Source organism: Delphinus delphis, chromosome 8, assembly GCF_949987515.2.
Source record: "Delphinus delphis chromosome 8, mDelDel1.2, whole genome shotgun sequence".
NCBI lineage: Eukaryota > Metazoa > Chordata > Mammalia > Artiodactyla > Delphinidae > Delphinus > Delphinus delphis.
Window position 1 is genome coordinate 44,807,320 of NC_082690.1, and position 25,604 is coordinate 44,832,923.

The following is a 25,604-nucleotide window of genomic DNA, read 5'->3' on the forward strand; positions in this document are numbered from 1 at the left end:
TTAACCAGGATATACTTATTCAGTTATTTTAGTTCTAGCATTATAAGCAAAAATTAATGGACAGTAATTGTCATGAAACCCACAAACAAAATCTATTCTGTTCACTTTTCAAGAAAACACAATTTGCATTAAAAGTTTGTTTTATGAAGTACTAAAAAAGAAATAATAAGTTGAAGTGATACTTGATATAAATCTGGGACTTTTTGAAGGTTCTTCGAAAAATAACTATATTCCAAACCAGAAATTGTTTCTGAAAACGTTTTGCAAGTTATTTGGACACCTAAAGTTTACAAAAAGGAAGAATACTTTCTTAACCTCAAGTCTACTTCATAATTATAAGGAGGAATCCAGACTTGGAATTGTGAGTTGCTAGAATGAATTACATAGTAGGTGGTTGTGAAATCTCTTTCTTTAACAATTATTAAGAAGGGTGTAAAAAACTAACTTTCTGGAATGGTTTTGGCTCATTTTGCCTGGAAGCCAGGGCAAGATGACCATTGGAGCCCTGTTGAGTGATAGAATTCACTGAAAATAGAGAACTTTCTTTTCCCGAGATGCAGAGCTGATATTATTCTAATTCAGGAGTTTAGTTTATTGCCTTCAAATGGAAATGGGTGATATGCATATAATATCCACAAGCATGAACACTTAAATTCATGGAGTATATCATATCTTTGAGTCAGTATATTGCATTTTAAATAAATTTGGGAGTTAAAGTAAGTGGTATGTCAGATGCTAGAATGTAAATGACTGTTTTTTGTATAGGTTGCTTACTAATGAGAAGCAAAATTTCAAGTATATAGGGATTCTTAATTTTTTTGCCATCATAATCACTATCATGTTATTTTAATTTTAAAGGGATGACTGGAAACCATACAGGCTTAGAAGACTGTATTTTATTTGGGTGTGCAGAGACATCCAATCCTTCCGTTGGTTTGCAGACTTACTGTGTGTGTTGTACAACAAGGTAAAATTAGGTTTGTTTTTACTTTTGCAGCTTTCTAAATTTAAAATAAATTATTTTATTTCAAATTGTAAAAGTAATGTGCTCGCTATAGAATAAACCAGAAAATATGAAGATAAGTAGTGAGGAGGAAAAAAAATCCCTTAAACTTAAAAAAAAAAAAAGAGGTGACATCTGTTAATAATTTGGTACACATCTTTTCAGATATTAGTATCTGTGAATTTGTGTGTGTATTTAGAACATGTTTTAACATGGAATGTTTTAACATAGAAATGTATGCATATGGCTGGTGATGTATGCATATAGGATATATATGCATGCAAATGTGAATGCATATGAGATTGTGACAGAGGACAGATAGAGGAAAACATCAACAGGCAATTACTATTACACCTTTCATCCTTTGTTCTAGTAGCTCTTTTTTTTTTTTTATAAATTTATTTATTTATTTTTGGCTGCATTGGGTCTTCGTTGCTGCACGCGGTCTTTCTCTAGTTGCAGGGAGTGGGGGCTACTCTTCGTTGTGGTGCGTGGGCTTCTGACTGCGGTGGCTTCTCTTGTTGCAGAGCACGGGCTCTAGGCGCACAGGCCCAGCAGTTGTGGCTCACAGGCTCTAGAGCACAGGCTCGGTAGTTGTGGCGCATGGGCTTAGTTGCTCCGCGGCATGTGGGATCTTCCCGGACCAGAGTTTGAACCCGTGTCCCCTGCATTGGCAGGCGGATTCCCAACCACTGCGCCACCAGGGAAGCCCCTCTAGTAGCTCTTATCTCTACCTTTGATATTCCAAGTTGGATCATCAGCAGACTTTTGGCACAGTATACAGAATTTCAAAAATCCCAAATTCTAAGTTTTATTCCTTACAGAGATGAAAAGCAGGCATTTTCATCTATCCTACATGTAATCTGTTACTTATCTATTAATGTATCTATCTTTATTTTTTAAGTTATTCAAGTAATACACATATGCATCTTTGCTACAGATTTTTCTAATAATCCACATGAAGCAAAATCCCCACCCAGTCTTTGTAACCAGATGTAACTCACGAGCATTCTATACATTCTACCATACTATTTGTATTGTTCTGCACATTGCTTTCTATAAACTTATTACTATCTAACCAGGCACAAAAGGACAACTGTTGTATGCTTCCTCTTATATAAGGCACCTAGAGTAGTCTAATTCCTAGTGACAAAAAGTAGAGTGGTGGTTGCCAGGTTTCCAGGAAGGAGAAATGAGGAGTTACTGTTTAATGGACACAGAGTTTCAGATTGGGAAGATGAAGAAGTTCGGAAAATGGATTGGTGGTGATGGTTGCACAACAATGTGAATGTATTTAATGCTAATCAACTGTATACTTAAAAAAACAGTTAAAATGATCAGTCTTATGCTATGTATATTTTACCACAATAAAAAAAAAAAAGTGCAGATTTCTGGGATTCACCAAGGGCCCGCTAAATCAGGAGAAAAAAAAAGGGAGAGATGAGAAGCCATTGAATGGATTTGAGCATACTTATATGATTGTAGATCATCTTGAGAGTGTGTGTGAATATACCAAGCCTCGGGGTACTGCAGTTTCTAGAGGGGCAGAAGATGAGTGATAAGTCAGTAAAGGAGATTGGTCAGAGTGGCCAGTGAGATAGTAGGAAACCAAGAGGTAGTTCTGTCCTTGAGGAAAGGGAGGAAAAATCTTTCAAGAAGAGCATCATCGTGGGTATTTTTTCTAGGTTAATGCCTGAAGCTGGACTTCCTGAGTTGGAGGCTCTGAGGACTTTGGGAATGAATTTAAATTTTTAATATATGCTAAAAAAATGTCCCCCAAGGAGGCTAAAATAATTTACATTTCCACCAAAGAATATAAGAGAAATTTATTCCAAACATTATATTACCAATCTTTCAAATTTCTATCCATCTCTTAAACAGTGGCATCTCTAGTTTTCCCTGAATGCTAGTGAGACTGAACTTCTCCCCCTATGCTTATCAACCACTTGTATTACTTCTCGGATTTCCTAATTCTACCTTTGCCTGTTTTTCTAGTTTAAAAAAATTGTTTTGAACTGATAGAGAGCCTATACTTTTTTTAATAAAAGGCTATAATTGGATCCAAGATGTGGAAAGGCACATTTGAATGATAGATGCTTTATAAGGCAAGTAGCAGGGCAGGAAAGGAGTAAAGGAAAGAAAAAAATATAAATGGCTGGACATTCGAAGTAGTTCAATCTTAAGATTTCTTCTCAAACTTTTTGGTGGATATGCCTTACCCTTAGGATTCCATGGAGTAAATAATATAAAAGCTTAAAACTAGTGTAAATAATGTGGTGATGATTATCTCTACACACACCTCTGTATACCTGTTTCGATTTTTCACATCAAGGGGATGAACAGTGGTCCTGCAATTGTGCCTCTGAGGAAGATGTTAAAAAGAAGTCTTTTTTTATTTTCTGTGTTTGCAACTGAGTTACCAAGTTCAGTGTGTGTGTGTGTGTGTGTGTGTGTGTGTGTGTGTGTTTCTTTAGTAGATACTATTGCTTGTTTTCAATGACAGATAAGTTAAAATGGAGACATTGAAATCATTAAATACATTATTTAAGTCTGCATACTTCTCTCTGGAGGCTGTGGGCATCAAACACGTTATTTTTTTTCTTTTTGTTTAAATTAATTTTTATTGGAGTATGGTTGATTTACAATGTTGTGTTAGTTTCTACTGCACAGCAAAATTAATCGACTATACATATACATATATCCTCTCTTTTTTGGATTTCCTTCCCATTTAGGTCACCACAGTGCATTAAGTAGAGTTCCCTGTGCTATACAGTATGTTCTAATTAGTTAAGAGAAAAACAAATATTGTATATTAACGCATATATGTGGAATCTGGAAAAATGGTATAGATGATCTTACTTCCAAACAGCAGTTATTGATGCAGGAGTTATTGGGGTGATCTCAGAGGAGCATCCTGGTAGACATTTAAGACAAAAGTCAATGCAAGCCATGTGTTTTGTGAGGTGCTATCCATTACTGGCACCTGGAAATTCCTGTTTCCTCACAATTAAAATTCATAAACCCTGATTCAATTCCTGAAGGGCATTAAAATGACTTTAGTGTTTGGGTATAACTTGAGGCAGCTGTGGTATGGAATTTAATGATTATATTTTAAGACTATTATGATAAGAGAATCATCACTTATCACTTTAAAAGTAAAATGTGTTTTTATTGGGATTTTATAACTTAGAGTTTCCACCTGTCAGAAAATGTATAGTTTTAGATCCAGAAGAAACCTGTAGGATAATGTCATTCAACTCTATCATTGTCCTGATGAAGAAACTGAGGCCTTTATAAGTTGAGTAACTCCCTGGAAATCTCAAGGTTAGACAGTGATGGCAGTAGAAACAAGTCTCTAGCCACCTGCCAGGTGCCCTTACTATTATAAAGGGTGCCAGAGGAGTGATGTAACCTCACTTAATTACCCTCTATTTGAAAAATGACTTATTTTGCATTCCTGAACCTTCTATTTGGAGCCCCAGTATATATTCATTAAAAAATTATTACTTTCACACTCTGTAAAAACAGTACTTGAAATCAATTGATCCTTTTTCTGCAATAAGGTCCAGCAAAGCCATACCATCTCCAGCAAACCTACTATGCCCACTGATGCTCAAGAGATAGTTTGGCTGTTGAAGCAGTGCTGGTCTCTTCTAAGCCTTTCCTCAGGTTCTACACATCAGATACTCATCTCTGTTCTCCAGAGCACACCATGGTTATTGTGTTCCTTGCTTCTCTTCTACTTCTTGTTTTTTTTACTTTTTGACTCCTTTTCCTTATCTTTCAGCATCTCCTTATTTCAGGGTGGTGAAAGGAGGCCTTAAGAAGAATAATATTTTTTTAAATGTAGATTTCAGAAGTCAGGATTCAGTCAGAACTAGGCCAGAGTCATTATTAGCAGATTCATATTTGCCTTCTGGTAAAAGGAAGCCTACGGGGACAAAACCCTTTTACCCCCTTTGTTGAATTCATTTTTCTTCAGATATTTTTCTTTGTCAGTTTATTTTTCAAGATTTCAAAATGTTTGAGAGCTTTTCCAGACTATTTTATTTTGGCAGGTATATTTGCTGCCTCATACATTTTTATACAAGGGAAACCAGTGCTGAATAGGAAGAAGGTAGGAACTGGAACCAGGTTTTGTTTGTTTTGTTTTTTGTGATTCCTAGCATGCCTATTAAATATCACTTTTTACTTTTAAAAAATCATATTCTTTCTGAGTGAACTTTTTAGTAAAATTTAGAGGCTCTTAGGGAATAAAATAAGAAATAATTGGGGAGGATTTAGGGGAATATTAGTGTAACATTTAGCGTGTTTGATTTTGTATCTATGAAGATAACAGAGAACTAATCCTGTCCACTACCTCCATCATAACTAATTAAACCAGTAGGTGACAGGTTATTAATGTTAGAATCTGCCATGTCTGTGGTACATATATATGTATGTATATATGTACATTTGCTCGTAGATGTTGGCTGTAATAAGACACGATACATCTTAACAAATCGTAGAATCACATATGTTAGGGTAGGAGAGAGTCTGTGTATACAGAACAAATTTTAATGTCTATTTACTTTTATGTCCTGTCAGTTTTGGCAAGAGAACAGACCTGACTATGTCAACATCCAGCTGTACCTCAGTCAGACAGATGGGTTACAGGTATGTGTTTGGATGTTATTGTAAATTAAACAAGCCTCTTGAGAATAGAAGATTTACTGTAGGGGCCGTGTGGAAGAAAATTTCTGCAGGTGGTTTGAAGAGATGTTTCCCAGAGGAAAGCCTGTTTTGGAATGTGTCTGGCAAACTCATGGCTTGTCCTTGAAGTCAACCGTATTCTCCCTTTCACAGGGAGCTGGAACAGACCTTTTAGTTCATCTCTCTTCTCTCCACAGTTGCCTCATCTAGAGATGAGGACATAAGCGAATAGTCTTGTGATTATGTTCATCGAGGGGAGGTTTTTTTTTTTTTTTTTTCTGTACATGGGCCTCTCACTGTTGTGGCCTTTCCCGTTGCGGAGCACAGGCTCCAGACGCGCAGGCTCAGCGGCCATGGCTCACGGGCCCAGCTGCTCCGCGGCATATGGGATCTTCCCGGACCGGGACACGAACCCACGTCCCCTGCATCGGCAGGCGGACTCTCAACCGCTGCACCACCAGGGAAGCCCCGAGGGGAGGTTTTATGTGGCGAGAGAAGATAACATCATACACAATTAAGCTTGTTTCTCTTCAAGGGAAGCTAAATAAAGTAACAGTCATCACGCATTATTTACTTCACTATTAGACGCTGTGCTGAGCATTTCATATAGGTTATCTCATGTAATTCCAACATATTCAAGAGGTAAATGATTTTGCAATCCCCATACCACAGATGAAGAAACTGTTTACAAACAACATTGAAGAGCTGTATAGCCGTATAGACCTGAGCATGAATGCTTTCACAAGTTTTATTGTAGTATTTTCCATCATACATTTTCTATAATAGTTTGAATACAAAATATGAATGTCAGTTACTTTGAAACTAATCTAAGCCTATTTTTTTAGTCAGATTTCTACCCTACTTGGTATGTAAAAACATTTTATTTTACACTCTTATGAAGCAAATCAATATCATTATTCCTCATGGTTTCACTGTAATTAAGGTACAGAGCATATATTACATCTGGTTCTCAGTTTGTCTTCCTGGGACTCAGACACTTTCTCGTCTCTTCTCACTTCACTCTCTTTATCACCAATTCAGATCTAATAGTCTGTTAATTGCAAGCACCAGTACATTAGAAGTTGTTTCTTGACAGATCCAAAATTTGGAGCTCTTCTGTTTTAGGCTATCATGTCCAGGATCATTTCCCCAAATTTATGGTGACAATTTATAGTATTTTACTCATATAATGAGCCAAATATGATAACTTTGCAGTACAAAAACGCTTCAATAAAGCTTATGTGCTGCGCCTTTTTTGAGAGTAGGCAATTAGAATGCATTCTCTAACGCTGCAGTTACTTAAAAATGATGCAACTAACTGAAGTCTAGGAAAATCAGCCATTTGTAATAATGGCATTCAAGAAGGTAATGGATTTTAAAGGGAAAGAGGGAGGAAATGATGCTTCTAAATGACTTTACCTAATAGGTTGCCATATGATACTTGTATTCGTTATATCACAGCAATTTGTTAGGAAGCCAGAGCACCAGCAAAGATGATGTTAGAGAACTGGGTTATTTGTCCCACTCTGTGTCATATAAAATATAGTGCTTTCTTTTTGGCAGAAGATAATTGGAGAAAAATATCAAGCACTGAATTCAAGACTTTTTATTGGACGTCCTCGGTGGAAACTTCTGTTTAATGAAATCGCAAAATATAACAGAGGGTAAGTACTATTCCTCAAAACATTTATGTGGCTAATGATCAAATTAAAATATTCCCAAGTCATCACATTAAGTTTTTAAAGGTTACTTAGTAATGGGTTTACAAATTACAGAGTCACTTAAACACTCAATTATCACTACCCAAGGAGGAGGCAAGGCAGGAACCACCTCAAGCATCTGTAATGCCAAATACTTAAAATTTGGCTTAAAAATAGTCTATTTATGAACTAGACTCTCCTACCTACTTTTAAATTTACATAGATCCATATTATAAAGGGTGTTCATTCCAATAGCATAAATCAGGTAATCATTGGGAAAGTTTTTTTAAATCACGTTAGCAAGCGAGGGAGGGCTATATGTCTATGATCTGAAGCGATACAGCTGAAGGAAAGCATTCATTTTGGGCACCGACTAGGGAACCTGTTTGTCTTCTGTAAAATTATCATAGTGCAGGGCAATGGTCTATAAGAATTTGAAAAGCATTTTGAAAACCATATACCCATTCACACATTTTAAAGTTGGCATCAAAAAAGTTTCATCATAAGTTTAAATAGTTCCAAAGGCTATAATTTCTAACATACTGCAGATATTGACATTTTAAAATTAATGTAACTCTTTTAAACATATCTACTGGAATCTAAATATCATAGTTTCTTGATACCAACCTTGTATATTTGTATGTTTTGTAGCTTTCACTATCAGTTAGAAATTTTACATCACTCTTTTGTCTAGTTGAATTTGTATTTCTATCCTGCAGAATTTTATTAAAATTCAATATAATTTTACACTTGAACTAACCATACTTTTGTTGCTAAACTAAACACACCTGCAATAAGAATGTATATAAATAGAAGATTTAATTTTTAAAATTTTCTGTGACTCTAAGGCACCAATGATCATCGTTTTCTTCTAGATTGAATTATGCTACAATTATTAGCATATATTTGATTAATTCATAATTTTAAGAATACATTTTGATAAATATAAAAAGGGTATTTGATTGTAAGTGAATGAGATAGCTTATTAGATGGAGAGTTTTTTTAAAGCCCCGATTTATAAATTTATGGACGAATATGATCTACTGAAATAATCATGGATTCATCATGGCGTTTGGCTTCATCTTCAGAGATTTTGTTTTAGGAATCATGGTGTGAAGCCCCAGAAGCAAAATCTAAAAAGGAATACAGTGACCCATGTAATTCAGATTACAATCATGTTTGAAAGCACTCCTAGATTTCCTTCCTTGATGAAGTAATTTGGGTTAAAGAGGAAAGCATTATTTGGAAAGCAGAGGTCCTTTGTAATATTCAGGGCGCTAGTTAAAGGTGAACTATAGAATAAAAAAAAAAAGTCAACCCACTTTTTGTTATATTTTTTTCCCTTCTTTCTCCAAAATCATCCACCTTAGATGTGATCATCTTGTCATACTCACCTGGGTCTTGCTATGCACCACAGACTCCTTCCTCCCTAATGACATTTAACTGACTTCTGACAAGCGTTCTTTTATTAGTTTTCATAGTATAGTGCTGAAAACTTTGATAGCTTGTTTCTTTGTTTTGCTTGTTTGTTTTTGCTCAATTCTGAAACCAAACAGTAGAGGATCTTTTGCAAGAAATTATATTGGGATTTTTGGTTTCTTTGGTTAGTTCTCAAGAGTTCTCATTTGTTATACTGTTCATATTGAGAGGGATTTTGTATGTTTATTTGGTTGTTTGTTCATTTTCTTTAAACAGCAAAGCTTATTTAAGAAGAGCAAGTATGCACCATCTACAGTTGACATTTTGTACACTTTTGTTTTATGTATTTGCTCTGGGCAGGCACCTCAAATGCATTATTTTTTGAAGGATTTTTATGTAGCGTAGCTAGGAAAAGAATGGATCAACGTCTTAAGGTTTGTTAACTGGAAAAAGGCACTATTTAAATAGAAGACTTCATTTTAGATGTAAAATTTTGGTTAACTTCATGTACATGCATTGCTGAGAGCATATAAAGAGATAAAAATAGAGAAGAGAGGCATATTAATTTGCACACATGTATGAGAGTGGTCTCTTCCTTGTATGTCTTTTTAAAAATTATTTATTATACCTGAGGTCCAGTTTCCTGTTATTTATAGTAAAAATACATATCCTACCTTAACTTAGTTGAATGTATGCATTATGGAAAGGGAGAAAGAAAGAACTTTACATGGCCTTTGGAGTAGGGAAGACTCTTCTGGGATTGATGTCTGAGATATATCTATATTTTACTGCCACATGGTGTTTTAAAAACAAAACAGATTAAGGATACCTAGGTTTGGCCTCTTACATTTGCTCCTGTGTCCCTGGGGCAAGTCACTTGACCCTCTGTATCTGTAATACAAGGAGTGAATAATCCCTAAGGCGTGAATAAGCTTTCATTATATGAGATCACACACTTTAAAAATGAATGGAAAAACGAGTATCGGTATAATAGGAAAATATTCACCAATATGTTGAACATTTCTGGAACTAGTTCCCAACATCTTCCCCCAAACAACATTCTCTGCTAGCATCTAAGTCTATCTCTACCCATCTCTACAGAGTTTTTGTAGATAAATCTCTAGATGATTGTTGGATTGCAGCAACTTAATGAAAATTAGTGCAAATTAATTACAAATGTTAATTAAAAGTTGTAGAATTTCACTGTTAGTGAAAGTGACATTGGGGAACTCCTCAAATTACACAAACAAAGATCTCCTAGAGTTAAACTAGTTAATAATAATGGAATAACAAAATGTAAAAAAAAAATGATCATATGCGGTGCTTTAAAACTAATGATATTATTATGAAGAATTTAAGATAAGCCTTTAGGAAATTTGCAAAATTTGAAAATCTAACTCTATATTTGCCCTATGAAAGCCAAAAAAGAAAATAATGGTATCTTATTGTCATAATGCAGTGTTGACAGAGACTGTATACAGACAGCCAAAATGTCTCATTCCCTTTTCATCTTAATGAAAACTGCACTATGGCTTTTTTTATTTTTGGTGGTATAAATTCAGTAGTTCAGTTTTATTCATTTTAAGTAATCCATTGTGTCTAGCTCTGGTTTTGATAGTAACCTAAATTTTATTAAGTGTAAGAATTTATTTTCATACTTTTTTATTATTTTCTTTCTTCTGCTCACTTTGGGTTTAATTAGGTCTTCTTTTACTAGTTACTTAAGGTGGAACCATAGGTCACTGATTTTAGATCTTTGTTCTTTCATAATAAAAGTGTTTAATACTATAAATTTTCCTCTAAACACCACTTTAGCTACATACCACAAATTTTGATATGGTTTATTTTCATTTTTATATAGGTCAAAATAATTTTACAATTACCATGTGAATTCTTTTTTCGTTATGTAGAAGTATGTTGTTTAATTTCCAAATATAGGGGTATTTGTTCTTGATTTCTGGTTCAGATGGGTTTTAAGAAAACATACTCCTTGTTATTTCAATCCTTTAAAATTTATTGAGACCTGTTTTACTGCCCAGAATATGGTCTGTCTTGGTGAATGTTCCATGGGCACTAAAAACGAATTTGTATTCCATTGGTTTGGGGTAGAATACCCTATAAATATCAATCAGTTCCAGTTGGTTGATAGTGGTATTTAAGTCTTCAGTACACTTACTGATTTTCTGTCTACTTGTTCTGTCAATTTCCAAAAGAAGAGTGTTGAAGTCATTAACTATAATTCTAGATTTGTCTGTCTTTACAGTTCTATCAGTTTTTGATACATGTATTTTGAAGTTTTTTAGTTCTAGGGTTTAGTTGTAGTGATTAAACTATTTACATCTTACTATTATACTGCATTCATTACAAAATAAATTACATTTTATCATTACATAGCTTAAAAATATTCTTCGTTTTTCCAGCTTTGTTGAAAAATAACTGACATATCATATTGTATACAGTATAACAATTTGATATGTATATGTTGCAAAATGACTACCATAATAAGGTTAGTTAACATATCTATCACCTCAAATAATTACAAATTTTGTGTTTGTGTGATGAGAACTTTTAAGATCTACTGTCTTCCCAACTTTCAAATATAAAATAAGTATTGTTAACTATAGTCACCATGCTGTCCATTACATCCTAGAACTTATTCCTCTTGTAACTATAAGGTTGTAACCCTTTGTCAGTCTTCAGTCACCCCCTACCTTCCCCATCTGCCTCTGGCACCCTCCAATCTGCTCTGTGTTTCTGTGAGTTTGGGATTTTTAGATTCCACAAATGTGTGAGATCATACAGCATTTGTCTTTCTTTGTCTGATTTATTGTGCTAATCATGATGCCCTCAAGGTTAATTCATGTTGTTGCAAATAACAGGATTTTCTTCTTTTTTATGGCTGAATAATATTTCAGTGTGTGAGTATCACATCACATCGTATTTTCTTTGTCCATTCATCCATCTATGGACACCAAGGTTGTTTCCATGTCTTGACTATTCTAGATAATGCTGCAATAAACATAGGGGTGCAGGTAACACTTCAAGAGAGTGATTTCATTTCCTATGGATATATACACAGTAGAGGGATTGTTGTATCAAATGATAGTTTAATTTTTTGAGATACCTCCATACTATTTCCCATACTGGTTATACCAATTTACATTCCCATCAGTAGTGTACAAGGGTTTCCTTTTCTCCACAACCTCGCCAACATTTAAAATGTAAAAATGAATCGAATAGACATTGTAAAAATGTCTATTCAGTTGTTCTGCCTATTTTTTAACTGTGTTGTTTGTTTTTCTTTTGATATTGAGTTTTATGAGCTGTTTATATATTTTGAATATTAACCCCTTATCAGTCATATCATTTGCAATTATTTTCTCCCATTCAATAGGTGGTCTTTTCATTTTGTGGATGGTATCTTTTGCTGTGCAAAAGCTTTTCACTTTAATTAGGTCCTGTTTATTTTTACTTTTGTTTCCTTTGCCTTAGGATATAGATCCTAAAGCATATTGCTATGATTTACGTCAAAGAACGTTCTGCCTATTTTTCCTTTTTTATGGTTTCCGGTCTTATATTTAGGTCTTTAATCTAATTTGAGATTCTTTTTGTATGCGGTGTGAGAAAAGCCTATAATTTCATTCTTTTTACATGTAACTGTACAGTTTTCCCAGCACCACAAACCAAATTCAACAATACATTAAAAGGAACATACACCATCATCAAGTGGTATTTATCCAAGGCATTGCAAGGATGGTTCAGTATCTTTATTTATTTTTTTATAATGTAGTGATACACTACATTAACAGATTGAAGAATAAAAATTATATGATCATCTCAATAGATTCAGAAAAAGCTTTTGACAAAATTCAGCATCCATTTATGATGAAAACTCTCCAAAAAGTGGGTATAGAGGGAACATACCTCAACATAATAAAGGCCCTATATAATAAGCCCACAGCTAATGTCTTACTCAATGGTGAAAAGCTGAAAGAGTTTCCTCTTATTGGATTATTATTTTTTTTTTTTGCTAGAGAGTTATATGAATTTCTTATATATTTTACATATTAACCCCTTATCAGATATGTAGTTTGCAAAAATGTTCTCCCATTCCCTAGCTTGCCTTTTCATTTTGTTGATCATTTCTTTTGCTATGTAAAAGCTTCTTAATTTGATGTAGTCCCACTTATTTATTTTTGCTTTTGTTGCTTGTATTTTTGGTGTCAGTTTCATGAAATTATTGCCAAGACCACTGTCAAAGAATTTTTTCCTCTGTGTTTTCTTCTAAGATTTGATGGTTTAAGGTCTTATATTCAAGTTTTTAATTCCTTTAGAGTTAATTTTTGGGAGTAGAGTGAGATAGGGTGCAGTTCCATTCTTTTGCATGGGAATATCCAGTTTTCCCAACATCATGAATTGGAGAGAGTATCTTTTCCTCATTGAGTTATCTTGGCTCCTATGGATTGAGTTACAGTCCAACAGTTTACTGTTGCTTTCTACTTATCTCATTTGTTCTTTCCTTTTTTCTTTCTTTCTTTGCTTTCTTTTCAATTAGTGTTATTTCATGATTCCATCTTTTTCTCCTAAAGTGACATATTTGCCATACCTCTCTGTTTGACTTTAGTTATTTCTTCAAGGAATTGTTCCCCAAGTTGCAATCCTTGGACTAGCATCACCTGGCAACTTGTTGGAAAACCAAATTCTTGGAGCCATATCCAAGATCTGCTGAATCAGGGGATCTAGGAATACGGCCTTGCTATCTGTGGTCTGTGAAGTGCCTTAGGTGCTGCTGATGAAGCTGAAATTGGAGAAGCATTGCTCTAGGTTTACGGTGTACACCATTAGCTTATCACAGTGTACTTCAAATAATATTATACTACCTCATGTACTTCCATTCACCCTGCATCTCTTTGACTGTTGTTCTAGTTCATCTTTCTTCTACATATACTATAAACTCCATAATGTATTGTTATTACTTTTGTTTTAAATATCAATTATATTTTAAAGAGATTAAAAATTAGACAAAATATACAGTGTATTTATTCACAGATTCCCCATTTTGGTGTCCTTCATAGCTTTGGGAAGATTCACATTTCTATCTGATTTCATTCTCCTTTCCTACGAATTCCCTTTATATGCCTTATAGTGCTAGTTTGCTGGTAATGAATTCCCTCACCTTTTGTTAGAAAAGTTTACATTCTATCTTCAATTTTGAAAGTTATTTTTGTTTGGTATAGAATTTGCTTGATATAGAATAGTTGCTTTTTTTTTTTTTTTTGTCTTTCAGCACTTTGAAGATTTCACTTCACTGCCTTCAGACATAAATAGTTTGTGACAAGAAGTCTATCCTTCATCTATTTATTATTTGTCGTGTGTCTCTGCCCCCACCCTCTGTCAGCTGCTTTTGTGTTATTCTCTTTGTAACTGGTTTCCAGAGTTTTATTATAACTTGCCTTATGTTGTTATGTGTGTGTGTGTGTGTGTGTGTGTGTGTGTGCATATTCTCCTTGGAGTTCATTAGATCGTTGGACCTGTTTGTTTTCATCAAATTTGTAAAAATTTTGATAATTATTTCTTCAAATATTTTTTTCTCTTTCCCTCTGTCTTCTTTTATTTTGAGACTATAATTACATATATGAAAGACTGGTTGGTATTATCCCACAGGACCTTGAGGCTCTTTTCACTTTTCTGCCCAATTTTTGTTCTCTGTGTACTTCCATTTGGATATATTCTACTGCTATATCTTCAAGTTTACTTATCTTTTCTTCTTCAGTGCCTATTCTTCTGTTAACCCATCAGTATATTTATCATTTTAAATATTTCATTTAATCTCTAGCATTTCCACTTAGGCCTTTAAAAAATCTTTTTCCTTTCTCATCATGTCGATGTTTTTCTTTGAACATATGAAACATGTTTCTCATCACTGTTTCAGTGACCTTATCTAATAATTCCATCATTTCTGTCATTCTCGTCCCATTTCTATTGACTTATCTTTCTTCTTGTATTAGTTTGCTAGGACTTCCATAATAAAATCCCACAGGCTTGATGGATTAAACAATAGAAGTTTATATTCTCACTATTCTGAAGGCTAGAAGTCTAAGATTAAGATGCTAGCAGGGTGATTTCTTCTGAGACCTCTCCTTGGCTTTCAGATGACTACCCTCTTGCTGCCTCTTCACATGGTCAGTCTTTTATCTGTGCATGTGCGTCTCTAGTGTCTCTTTAATTTCCTCCTCTTAAAAAGACACTAGTCAGATTGCAATAGGGTCCACCCTAACAACATCAGTCTGTCTTAATTACATCTTTAAAGGCCCTATATCCAAATACAGCCACATTCTGGGATACTGAGAGTTAGAGTTTCAACCTATGAATTTGGGGAAGGGGACAAAATTTAACCCATAACACTTCTAGTTATAGTTCATAATTTCTTGCTATACACATTCCTGATAATTTTTTATTAAATGCTATACACTTTGAAGTTTAGACATCAAACTCTAAATTTTTATTTATTCTTTTCAATATTGTTGGAATTGTTTTTGGCATACAGTTCTGTTACTTGGGTTCAGTTTGATCTTTCTTCTTTTTTAATTTATTTATTTTATTATTTATTTTGGCTGCATTGTGTCTTCGTTGCTGCACGCGGGCTTTCTCTAGTTGTGGTGAGTGGGGGCTACTCTTCGTTGCGGTGTTCAGGCTTCTTGTTGCAGTGGCTTCTCTTGTTGTGGAGCTCGGGCTCTAGGCACACAGGCTTCAGTAGTTGTGGCATGCGGGTTCAGTAGTTGTGGCTTGCGGGCTCTAGAGCGCAGGCTCAGTAGTTGTGGTGCACGGGCTTAGTTGCTCTGCAGCATGTGGGATCTTCCCAGACCAAGGCTCAAACCCGTGTCCCCTGCATTGGCAGATGGATTCTTAACCACTGCACTACCAGGGAAGTCCGTCAGTTTGATCTTTTCAAGGCTTGCTTTTATTAAGCTTTGTTAGTATGAGTCCAGAGCAGCCTCCAATCTGGGCTAATTTTACCAACATCCTCCCTACCCTTTGCAAACAAGGTAATAACTTTAGTACACTATCCATTGCCAATGTATTATATTTAGAGCTTTCCATTTGGGCTTGTGGGAATATGAATTGTTGACAGCCTTGCGTAAACTCAGAGTTGTTTGACCTACTGCTCCTTGGTAGTTCTCTACCCAGTTTCACATGGTTTCCTCTCACATATGAGGAGATTAGTACTGAGCCAAAGACTTGAGGATACTCCTCTGCAGATCTCCAGAGCTTCTTTCTTTTGATATCAAGTTCTAGCTGCTTTGGCCTTCGAACTCCATTCTTTTTCTCTTTAACTCAGTAAGACCACCAGTCTCTGCATGAGTTTCCCTCTTCTGTGCTACAGCTTCTAAATTGCCTTCAGGTCACAAGAAGAGATAGCTGTCGGGCTCACCTTGTTTTTTCTTTTTTTCTCAGGGATGACAGTTCAGTGCTGCCTGTTGTCCAGTATCTGAAAATAATTGTTTCATATATTATCTGTTTTGTCTTATTTTTTTAATTCAAGAGGGTAAATCTAGCCCCTATTTCTCCATCATGGCTGCAAGTAAAAGTTTATTTTGTAGTTCTTTGTTTCAGTTTTCAAGGTGAAAATTTTAATAAAACTTTTTTTCAGTATTTATTATAAATTTTGGTACCCATTTAAATGGATTCACTGTCTTTTTTTCAGCAACAATTATTCTCAGATAATGAATACATACTGGATTTGTCCAAGATATGATAAGAATTGTCAATCATTTTTTTTTTTAACATCTTTATTGGGGTATAATTGCTTTACAATGGTGTGTTAGTTTCTGCTTTATAACAAAGTGAATCAGTCATACATAAACATATGTTCCCATATGTCTTCCCTCTTGCGTCTCCCTCCCTCCCACCCTCCCTATCCCACCCCTCCAGGCTGTCACAAAGCAGCGAGCCAATATCCCTGTGCCATGCGGCTGCTTCCCACTAGCTATCTACCTTACTACGTTTGTTAGTGTGTATATGCCCATGACTCTCTCTCGCCCTGTCACAGCTCACCCTTCCCCCTCCCCATAACCTCAAGTCCGTTCTCCAGGAGGTCTGCGTCTTTATTCCTGCTTTACCCCTAGGTTCTTCATGACATTTTTTTTCTTAAATTCCATATATATGTGTTAGCATACGGTATTTGTCTTTTTCTTTCTGACTTACTTCACTCTGTATGACAGACTCTAGGTCTATCCACCTCATTACAAATAGCTCAATTTCGTTTATTTTTATGGCTGAGTAATATTCCATTGTATATATGTGCCACATCTTCTTTATCCATTCATCCGATGATGGGCACTTAGGTTGTTTCCATCTCCGGGCTATTGTAAATAGAGCTGCAATGAACATTTTGGTACATGACTCTTTTTGAATTTTGGTTTTCTCAGGGTATATGCCCAGTAGTGGGATTGCTGGGTCATATGGTAGTTCTATTTGTAGTTTTTTAAGGAACCTCCATACTGTTCTCCATAGTGGCTGAACCAATTCACATTCCCACCAGCAGTGCAAGAGGGTTCCCTTTTCTCCACACCCTCTCCAGCATTTATTGTTTCTAGATTTTTTGATGATGGCCATTCTGACTGGTGTGAGATGATATCTCATTGTAGTTTTGATTTGCATTTCTCTAATGATTAATGATGTTGAGCATTCTTTCATGTGTTTGTTGGCAGTCTGTATATCTTCTTTGGAGAAATGTCTATTTAGGTCTTCTGCCCATTTTTGGATTGGGTTGTTTGTTTTCTTGTTATTGAGCTGCATGAGCTGCTTGTAAATTTTGGAGATTAATCCTTTGTCGGTTGCTTCATTTGCAAATATTTTCTCCCATTCTGAGGGTTGTCTTTTGGTCTTGTTTATGGTTTCCTTTGCTGTGCAAAAGCTTTGAAGTTTCATTAGGTCCCATTTGTTAATTAGAATTGTCAATCATTTTGATATCATAGGAAGAATTCAATGCAAATCAACAAACTTTGCAGGAAATCAATGTGAAATAGTAATCATTTTGTGGGATTTATTTATTCTATTTGTTAGCGATATGTATAATTTATCTACCAAAATTTTAAGTTAGCAAATATAGCAAATAATAAAACCTGCTTGGTATTTGTTACAATTATTGTGGCACATAAATAAAAAAGAAAATGTATCCAGATTAGTAGGCTTTTTGTTATAATGTAGAGATAAATTAGTCATTTAAAATTATCCTTTCAAATTGGTAATAGCTTTCCTTTCTTTACGCTTATTCACCACTTCCCATGAAAATCCATGGGATCTTTAGGGAGAAAAATGTCTGTAAAACATTTAGCATGAGAAGAACTGATATGATCCAGGGTGGATAGAAATCTATTCATATGTCAAATGTGGAACAGTTGACAGCTATCAGTTGCAGCTCTTGACTTCGTTTCTGCCCTCATCAATGACATGCAGACTGCTCACTCTGTCTGATAAACAAATATGTGCTCATAGCTATATCCTTTGAATGATCTTGATCTCTGGCATGAAAAGCATATCTTCCCGGTGGTCACTTATATTTGGTAATAATTGGAAAATTATTTGTATGCAAAAAAAAATTGGAAAATTATTTGTATGCAAAGCAGCAAGAAATTAACTTTGTTAACTTTGTTAACACCTTAAACATGCTACTAAAAGATACTTCTTGTCATGTTCTGCCTAATTTTCCACGTGATTTTCCATTTCCTCCCTTTGTCTTTCCAGGAAAACAGTTGGTGTTTTTTGCTGTGGACCTAATTCAATTTCTAAGACTCTTCATAAACTGAGTAATCAAAACAATTCATATGGGACAAGATTTGAATACAATAAAGAATCTTTCAGCTGAAAACCTTTGAGATGAACAAGGACTCTAAAGACGGAATGAGTGCAATTTCTAAGACTTTGAAATGCAGCTGGATCAAACAACTGTGTCATGCCAAAGAGTAGCAAGGTTTTCTTATTTATGATTATTTAAAATGGAAATGCAGAGAATGTGGCAAGATGACAGGTCACATTCCATGTTTAATCTGGAAACCAAAGAGGCCCTGAAGAATATTTGATGTGATTATTCACTTTTCACTGCTCAAATTAAAAGAAAACTATTAGATGCACACTGTTGATTTTTATGGCAGATTCAAGAACTCCCTAGTAAGGTGTTGCTCACTGAGAGGCTGATAGCTTTGGTCCTCTTTAAATTGTTTTTGGTTGAACAAATGCAAGATTGAACAAAATTAAAAATTCATTGAAACTCAGATTACATTTTCTACGTGAGTATAAACAGAGAAGCTTTGATTTAGAAAAGCTCCAGGTAAATATACCAAAAGTCTGAAAATACAGCACAGGACGCCATTGATACGGGTACTTTGTGTCAGTATCTAATCTTGCTTACTACTGATGCTAATACCTCTACTTATGTTCAATGAACCTTTTGCAGATGTAGATATAATACCTATTTTTATATTTTTCTTTCTTCTTTGTTCCTTAGTCTAGGGAAATCTGCCCTCCCTTGGCACGTGTTAGACACAATGATTTAATCGGTCCTTTCTATCCCCAATTTATTTAATCTATTACTATTGCATTTTAATGAGGAAAATATCATTACTATAAATTATAAAGGGACATATAGACTAATAACTTTTTTCCTTTTTCAGCATTTTGGCCTCTATTATTTTTATTTACTTTTTTTCCCAATGCAGTTTATCATAGCCTCTTAAGGGGCTTTGTTTAGTTTGCACTTTGAAGACCAAAGGGTGTTATGTCTGCCAAGGTCACTGAGCTACAATTTCTCTCTCTTTTGTCACACATTGGTTTATGCTGGAGACACTGAAAGTGTAGTCACAACCCTGAATAGGAAACCTATATTTTACTCTTTATACAGGAGGGAATGCTTTATTTGCTTATTGAAATTTAAGTGCAGAATCAAGAATATTATTGTTGCACTGTCTGGTATTCTGAGTCCTGATAAAGAATTACTGAGTTTAAAGTCACTGTTAGGACTGTGCTGTGTGATCCTATCAGTTTATGCTCCCCGGCCATTATATTCTCGGCTCAGAGAATATAATTCACTACCTTAAAAATTAAGGCATTTTTACAATTTAGTGATTTTCTTTTGCAGACATCTATCAATTGCAACCAAATATAGCACATTGCTGAAATCAGCAGTGTAGCTTGTCGTGCCTTTGTTAAAATTTTGCATGGTATAACATAACGTGATAGATGCTACTGTCATTTTTTAGCTCTGATTCACCAGTAGCAATCAAGCATGTTAAACCATCTAGCATTAAATGCCCATGAACATATTACTTACAGCTCTTTCTTCCTCTCCTTGGAACTCTTTCTTCTCCTTCTCCGGAAGGAAAGTGAGTCAGAAAAAGATATGGGAAATGTGCAATGTTCCTGCAGATTTAGCTCTGAAGGCATATTTAATAACCAGTACATCGTGGCAACACTTTCTAAAATAAAAATAATTTTCATAAAAACACATAACAGGAAAAACTGGTAAAAAGAAACTTGAGTTAGTACAGGCTTGATATGCAACACTCTTTACTAATTATAATTTATTTATGTGATTATATTAATACACCTCATTTTAGTAAAACTGGTGGAAAACTTTTCAAGAAGAATGATCTTTCCAAGTAGGCCTGCTATACTAGATGAGCTTCTTGGCCTATTTTAAATTCTAGCGGATGTTCCAACGTTGAGTGTTAAACATAGGTAATTTTTGCTTCTGTAAGTAGGAATGAAACTAAGACTTCGTCATGCATGTACAAGAGAGCTTTGTTTTGTTGTGAGGGATTCTTTCTCTGGGGCTAATTCTTGTCGGACCAATCTTAAAACAGTAATTTTAATGGCAATAAATGTTAAAATTGAAAAGGTATCCTTGAAATCTCTATAAGCTGACTTTACATTTGCAACAAATAAAGCAGGCAGAGTTTCTTCACAAGATGACACAAGTTTAAGAAACATAATTTATTTGAGTGTGCACTAGCATGAGTGGCCTTAAGGACCTCAGTTCTGGGGCTGTCAGTGACACTGGCTAGTGGTGGAACTGTGGCAATTGCTCCTCACTCTGGAATGAAGACTTCTCTTTTGGACTAGGTCAGTAGTTAGCAGTCTTTTTAGTAATGTATATTTTTGAGAACCTGATTAAGATGAATACTATGACACACCTACAAAGTATTACATATAATTTTGGGGGGCCCACAATCTCCAAAAGCAAGGATTCCTTTTTAAGAAACTCTGAACAAATAATCATCATTATCGGTGCTTTTTTTTTTTATCCTATGCCTTTCTTTTCTCTGATGTTTTGGATGAAACTATCCTTTTTTTATAGGATTATACTAAGACATGAACTATATGGACAAAGGAAAGGAAATTCTCTTTATATGCCCCAAAACAAAGAATCCAATGGAATCTTCCATGCAGTTTTTAATCTTTTTTGGATCTCCTGTTTTATGTAAGGGAATGCTGTGGTTTTTACAAATCAATAATAATACTAAACTCAGATTCACATACACACACACTCCAGACATACATTTAGGGCCTGTTTTCTGGAGTTGTTGGGTTTTTTTTTTTACTTTTTTTTTTTTTTTTTAAATTCAAGTTGAAAGTAAAATGACTGATGGTATTTTTTATTTAGTGACTTTAAATGCCAGTAGGGTGATTGTGATAGTGCAAGCACTTAAAACAAAAAAATAAAAGCAGTGGGACTTCCCTGGTGGCGCAGTGGTTGAGAGTCCGCCTGCCGATGCAGGGGACACGGGTTTGTGCCCCGGTCCGGGAAGATCCCACATGCCGCGGAGCAGCTGGGCCCGTGAGCCATGGCCGCTGAGCCTGCGCGTCCGGAGCCTGTGCTCCACAACGGGAGGGGCCCCAACAGTGAGAGGCCCGCGTACAGCAAAAAAGACAAAGCATAGGCTGAATTGACTTCATCCCTATGTCCATGTTACTTGTAACCCCCCAAATCAGTGTTTACTTGGAGCATTCACAGCAGGTAATGGATTTAAATTATAAGTCATTGTTAAAGAGGCTTGCTGGAAGTAAGCGGGCCATGGTTGTCATCAATAGATAATGTTGGTGCTAAAGAATGTTCATTATATTAAGGAGAAAAAATTTTAAGTAAAAAAAAATTTGTTTCTTTTTTCCTTAAGGATGGTAAACTCAGCTGAACAGTGATTTTTCTAAACAAACCGTGAGACACATTTTAAAGTGCTACTCATGATAAACAGATTCTTTTTCTTGTGCTGTCCAGGATACTTTCATATCTGGTTATATTATAGAAACATAAAATGCTGAAGTTAGGAGTACTCTTATTTTGCAGTTGAGGAATCTGAGACCCAAATGGAGATGGAAGCTTGCTTCAAGTCATCCACTGAGTTTGTCACAGTGTGGAAACTGGAGTCCAGCTTTTCTAATCTCTGCTACTGAAAAGGACTTTCCCCCTCCCTGTGACATAAACATCTATAAGTCACAGCTGTTAGTTTGAACCTCCTATAAACTCTATTTAGTGCTACGTGGTAAATAAAGTATGAGTGTTAATTTCAGATACAGAAAATAAGACTTTTTCCCTATATATCTTCTGATTATAATTTGTTAGTCTTATATGTTTTGCATATTAGAACCCATTTCTAGGTAATCACTTTTAAAATATGACAATTGTGATAAAGGAATTATATTCTCCAGAAGTCTGTAGTGGAGAAATATGTAATAGTATAGTTTCTAGGAAATGCTAATATTGTAATTTTAAATTGATTGATAGATAGAAGTCATAACCTCACCAGCTTTCTAACCACCCAGGGAAATGTTGATATTAAAACAAATGACTGTTTTTCGCTATTCACGTGACCATAACATGCTTCTTGTCCAGGAGAAGAAAGTCAACTTTTTGTAAACTCTTGAGACAAGAAATAATGAAATCAAGCATAATGAGATCGACATTTACTTCAGCTACCACAGAACAATGAGAACTCGCCACTTCCTTCTGTCTAAATCGCCCCTCCATTACCCCAACTTCTTTATTTCATTCTGTAGTATTCTCAAAGGACAGAATTGCAAAAGCTAGCTAGATGAGGTTCTGCAAAGAAAAGAAGCAGACTTCCAATACTTAGCAAAGAAAGGTCCATTAAGGGAAAAGAGAAAAAAAGCCGTGTGAATCACTTAAAATTAGCAGAGTTAAGCAATGTTGTTTTAGAACACACACCAGTAATTCTTTTGAAGCAAATACACAGAATTTTTATTTTCTCCTATACAAAAGTTTGATATTCTTGCTTATAGAATCTGAAAATAGATTTTTTTATTGTATTTTACACTGTTGCAAAATCCCCAATAATGTTAATGCGGTATCTTAATACTGAAATTTAAGAATCGGTAAGGGCAGGAAATGCCTCATAGGAGCAAAACTAGGAGGGAAAACAAGGGAGTCAGAGAAAGAGAAATTATTTAACAGATCAGGACACGATTATGCTTTTTTCCATAACGTAGATGCTCAAATGTGGGCAAAACTAGCTATTACTCTGGTTTGGGGAAATGTGAAGAATGTAGTGTTTGTTTTTAGGAATCCTTTCACATTTTCATTGCTACTAGAATTTTAGCAGAAGCTTTACTTTTGATCAGAATTATATTTGGCTTCTATAAGAATTAGAGTTTGATGAGCTACTGGTGGACCTGGAGACAACCCCAATATTTAGGTGAAAACCAATACCACATAAATGCTCTAGTATATGAGGCAATAAAGAAGCGGAGGCTGCCATGCACTGCTGCAGCTACATACACTGCACATTGATGTTCTGTCATTGCAAGGTCATATTTCTCAGCAATTATCCTTCCACACAGGGAATGAAATCTTCCTAACAACGCAGACGCTGAGAAAGATATTCTCTGTGCTGTAGCGTAACAGTGTATCTGTTCAGCTATATCAGCACATTCATCTGAACCTAGTTATCATTTTAGGATGACTATATAATTCATTTTACTGGTGAGAAATATCCACAAGGCATAAAATGGGAGCCTTGCTTGCTCCACTGGCTAGGGAGAAAGCAGTTAAATCTTCCAGGGTATCCTCGCCAGCTGAGCCTTAAGGAATGCAAAATACCTTACCACACATGTGTTGGAATGTGACCTGGGTTGCACTCCATTCTCCATGATTAGATGTGCTACACAGTTTGTTCTAGAAACTCCCAGGGACTATCCAGGTCAGGAAAATACCAGCTCTTGAGTCAGCTTGGCGTCTTTAATCACATAACTGGGTACCCACTAGGTACAATTACATCCGTATTTAAAGATGGCGATTATCTGCTTGCCAAATGGCGTTAGCAGGAAACTGTCTATATGTTCTTCTCTTTTCATTAAAATTTAATTTAAATTCAGAGTTGGGAAGCATAGAAAGCACTTTAAAAAGTGGAAATGATTGGCGGCAGTTCTTCCCGAGAGTGTGCCAGTTTCATCATTTTATTTATTCAGCTACCTCCAATGTGTGGAGTGAACAGGATCCTGGGTTAGAAATCAGAAGACTTGTAGCCTTTACCCCTGGAAAGTATTAGACCATGTGCATAAAAATAGGAATAATATTTACCTCTGCTAAACTTACAGGGATGCAGTAGGGCAAGAATGTGGGAGAGAGGAGGAAAGGGTGATGAAGAAGGATACACTTCCTGAGCAAACCTTTCTTAATAGGTTTTTTGATAGCACAGTCAAAATAAAACACTGCTCCAAGAGAGTGAAAACACAGGCTTTTCTGAGTCACACTCCATTGTCACTGAAAGAATTAGTATTTGTATTTTCAGGGCAAGTAAAGAAGTACTCACAAGCAAACTGGCACCGCTATCTCCCTTGGTTCTTCTGACATTTCCATAAACAAAGTCACCTGTCTGTCCAGTATAACTGCCCTCTGAATTCCTCTTGACTATTTTTGGTCAGGCCCAATGTGGCTGGAGATAGCTGTATTGATCTATGACAGTTGAGCTAGGAATTGCTGGAGGGTGCTGTAAGTTACTTGCTTATTTAAGGTTTGATGGAGAGAAAAGCAGGTGTTTTTGAGACCTCCTACTGGATTAAAACCAAGACCTTTATCTTAGAACTAGAAATAATTCTAAAAAAGAAAAAAGCACTGCATCATAGCTATTTTTTCCTAGATGGAAATAAATTAAATTTATCTTTTTCTTACTCTTAACAAAGATACTTTGTATCATATATTTTCATCAACGCTTACACTATTTTATAGATATTTGTATTTAAATTATGAATGTGCATGTGTATGTGAGAGAGAATATTTTTATGATGGATTGAAGGAAAATCGCCTATATGAAAATTACATTCTGCAATAATGTGTAATGATACTTTCCATCTTTCATCAATAAGCATTCAATGGTGGCAGGTTCACAATTGGAGGATGCATAGCCCACTCATCACAATATGAGACACTCAGCATTCTAGGTGTGGCATTTGATTCTTGTTGGGCTAAATGGAAGTGTGGGTTTACACGGTGCTGGGGAAGAAGCACTAACTCAGATTCAATATTTGTAAAGAATTGGAAAAAATACACTTACTTTTATATGTAATTGTATTGTTGTAAAGTTACGGTAGGTTTGCAGAAAACCTTCATTGTTTTGCTAAACAAATAAAGGTTGGATAAATATTCTTAAAATTCCTTTCATTGTAAACTAATTGCTCACCTTTGGCAGTAATAATCAAGAATTTTCCAGGATTTTGAGTGTGTTAGTATTGTTTTCATCCTAATGAAAGACCAAATGATCACACTAGTCTTACTTGTG

The 25,604-nt window shown here is 35.3% G+C and overlaps 1 protein-coding gene across 2 annotated transcripts in view; it reads left to right on the top strand.

The window, feature by feature from the left end:
• NOX4 (NADPH oxidase 4) overlaps positions 1-19,050 on the top strand; it is a 147,634-nt gene extending 128,584 nt beyond the window's left edge. For both annotated transcript variants that reach the window (XM_060017237.1, XM_060017239.1), the window contains 4 exons: positions 859-967; positions 5,591-5,659; positions 7,259-7,359; positions 18,562-19,050. In XM_060017237.1, the coding sequence (XP_059873220.1) occupies positions 859-967; positions 5,591-5,659; positions 7,259-7,359; positions 18,562-18,682 (400 nt within the window). In that variant the 3' untranslated portion in view covers positions 18,683-19,050. The remainder of the gene's footprint in view (positions 1-858; positions 968-5,590; positions 5,660-7,258; positions 7,360-18,561) is intronic.
• Positions 19,051-25,604: the final 6,554 nt, after the last annotated feature.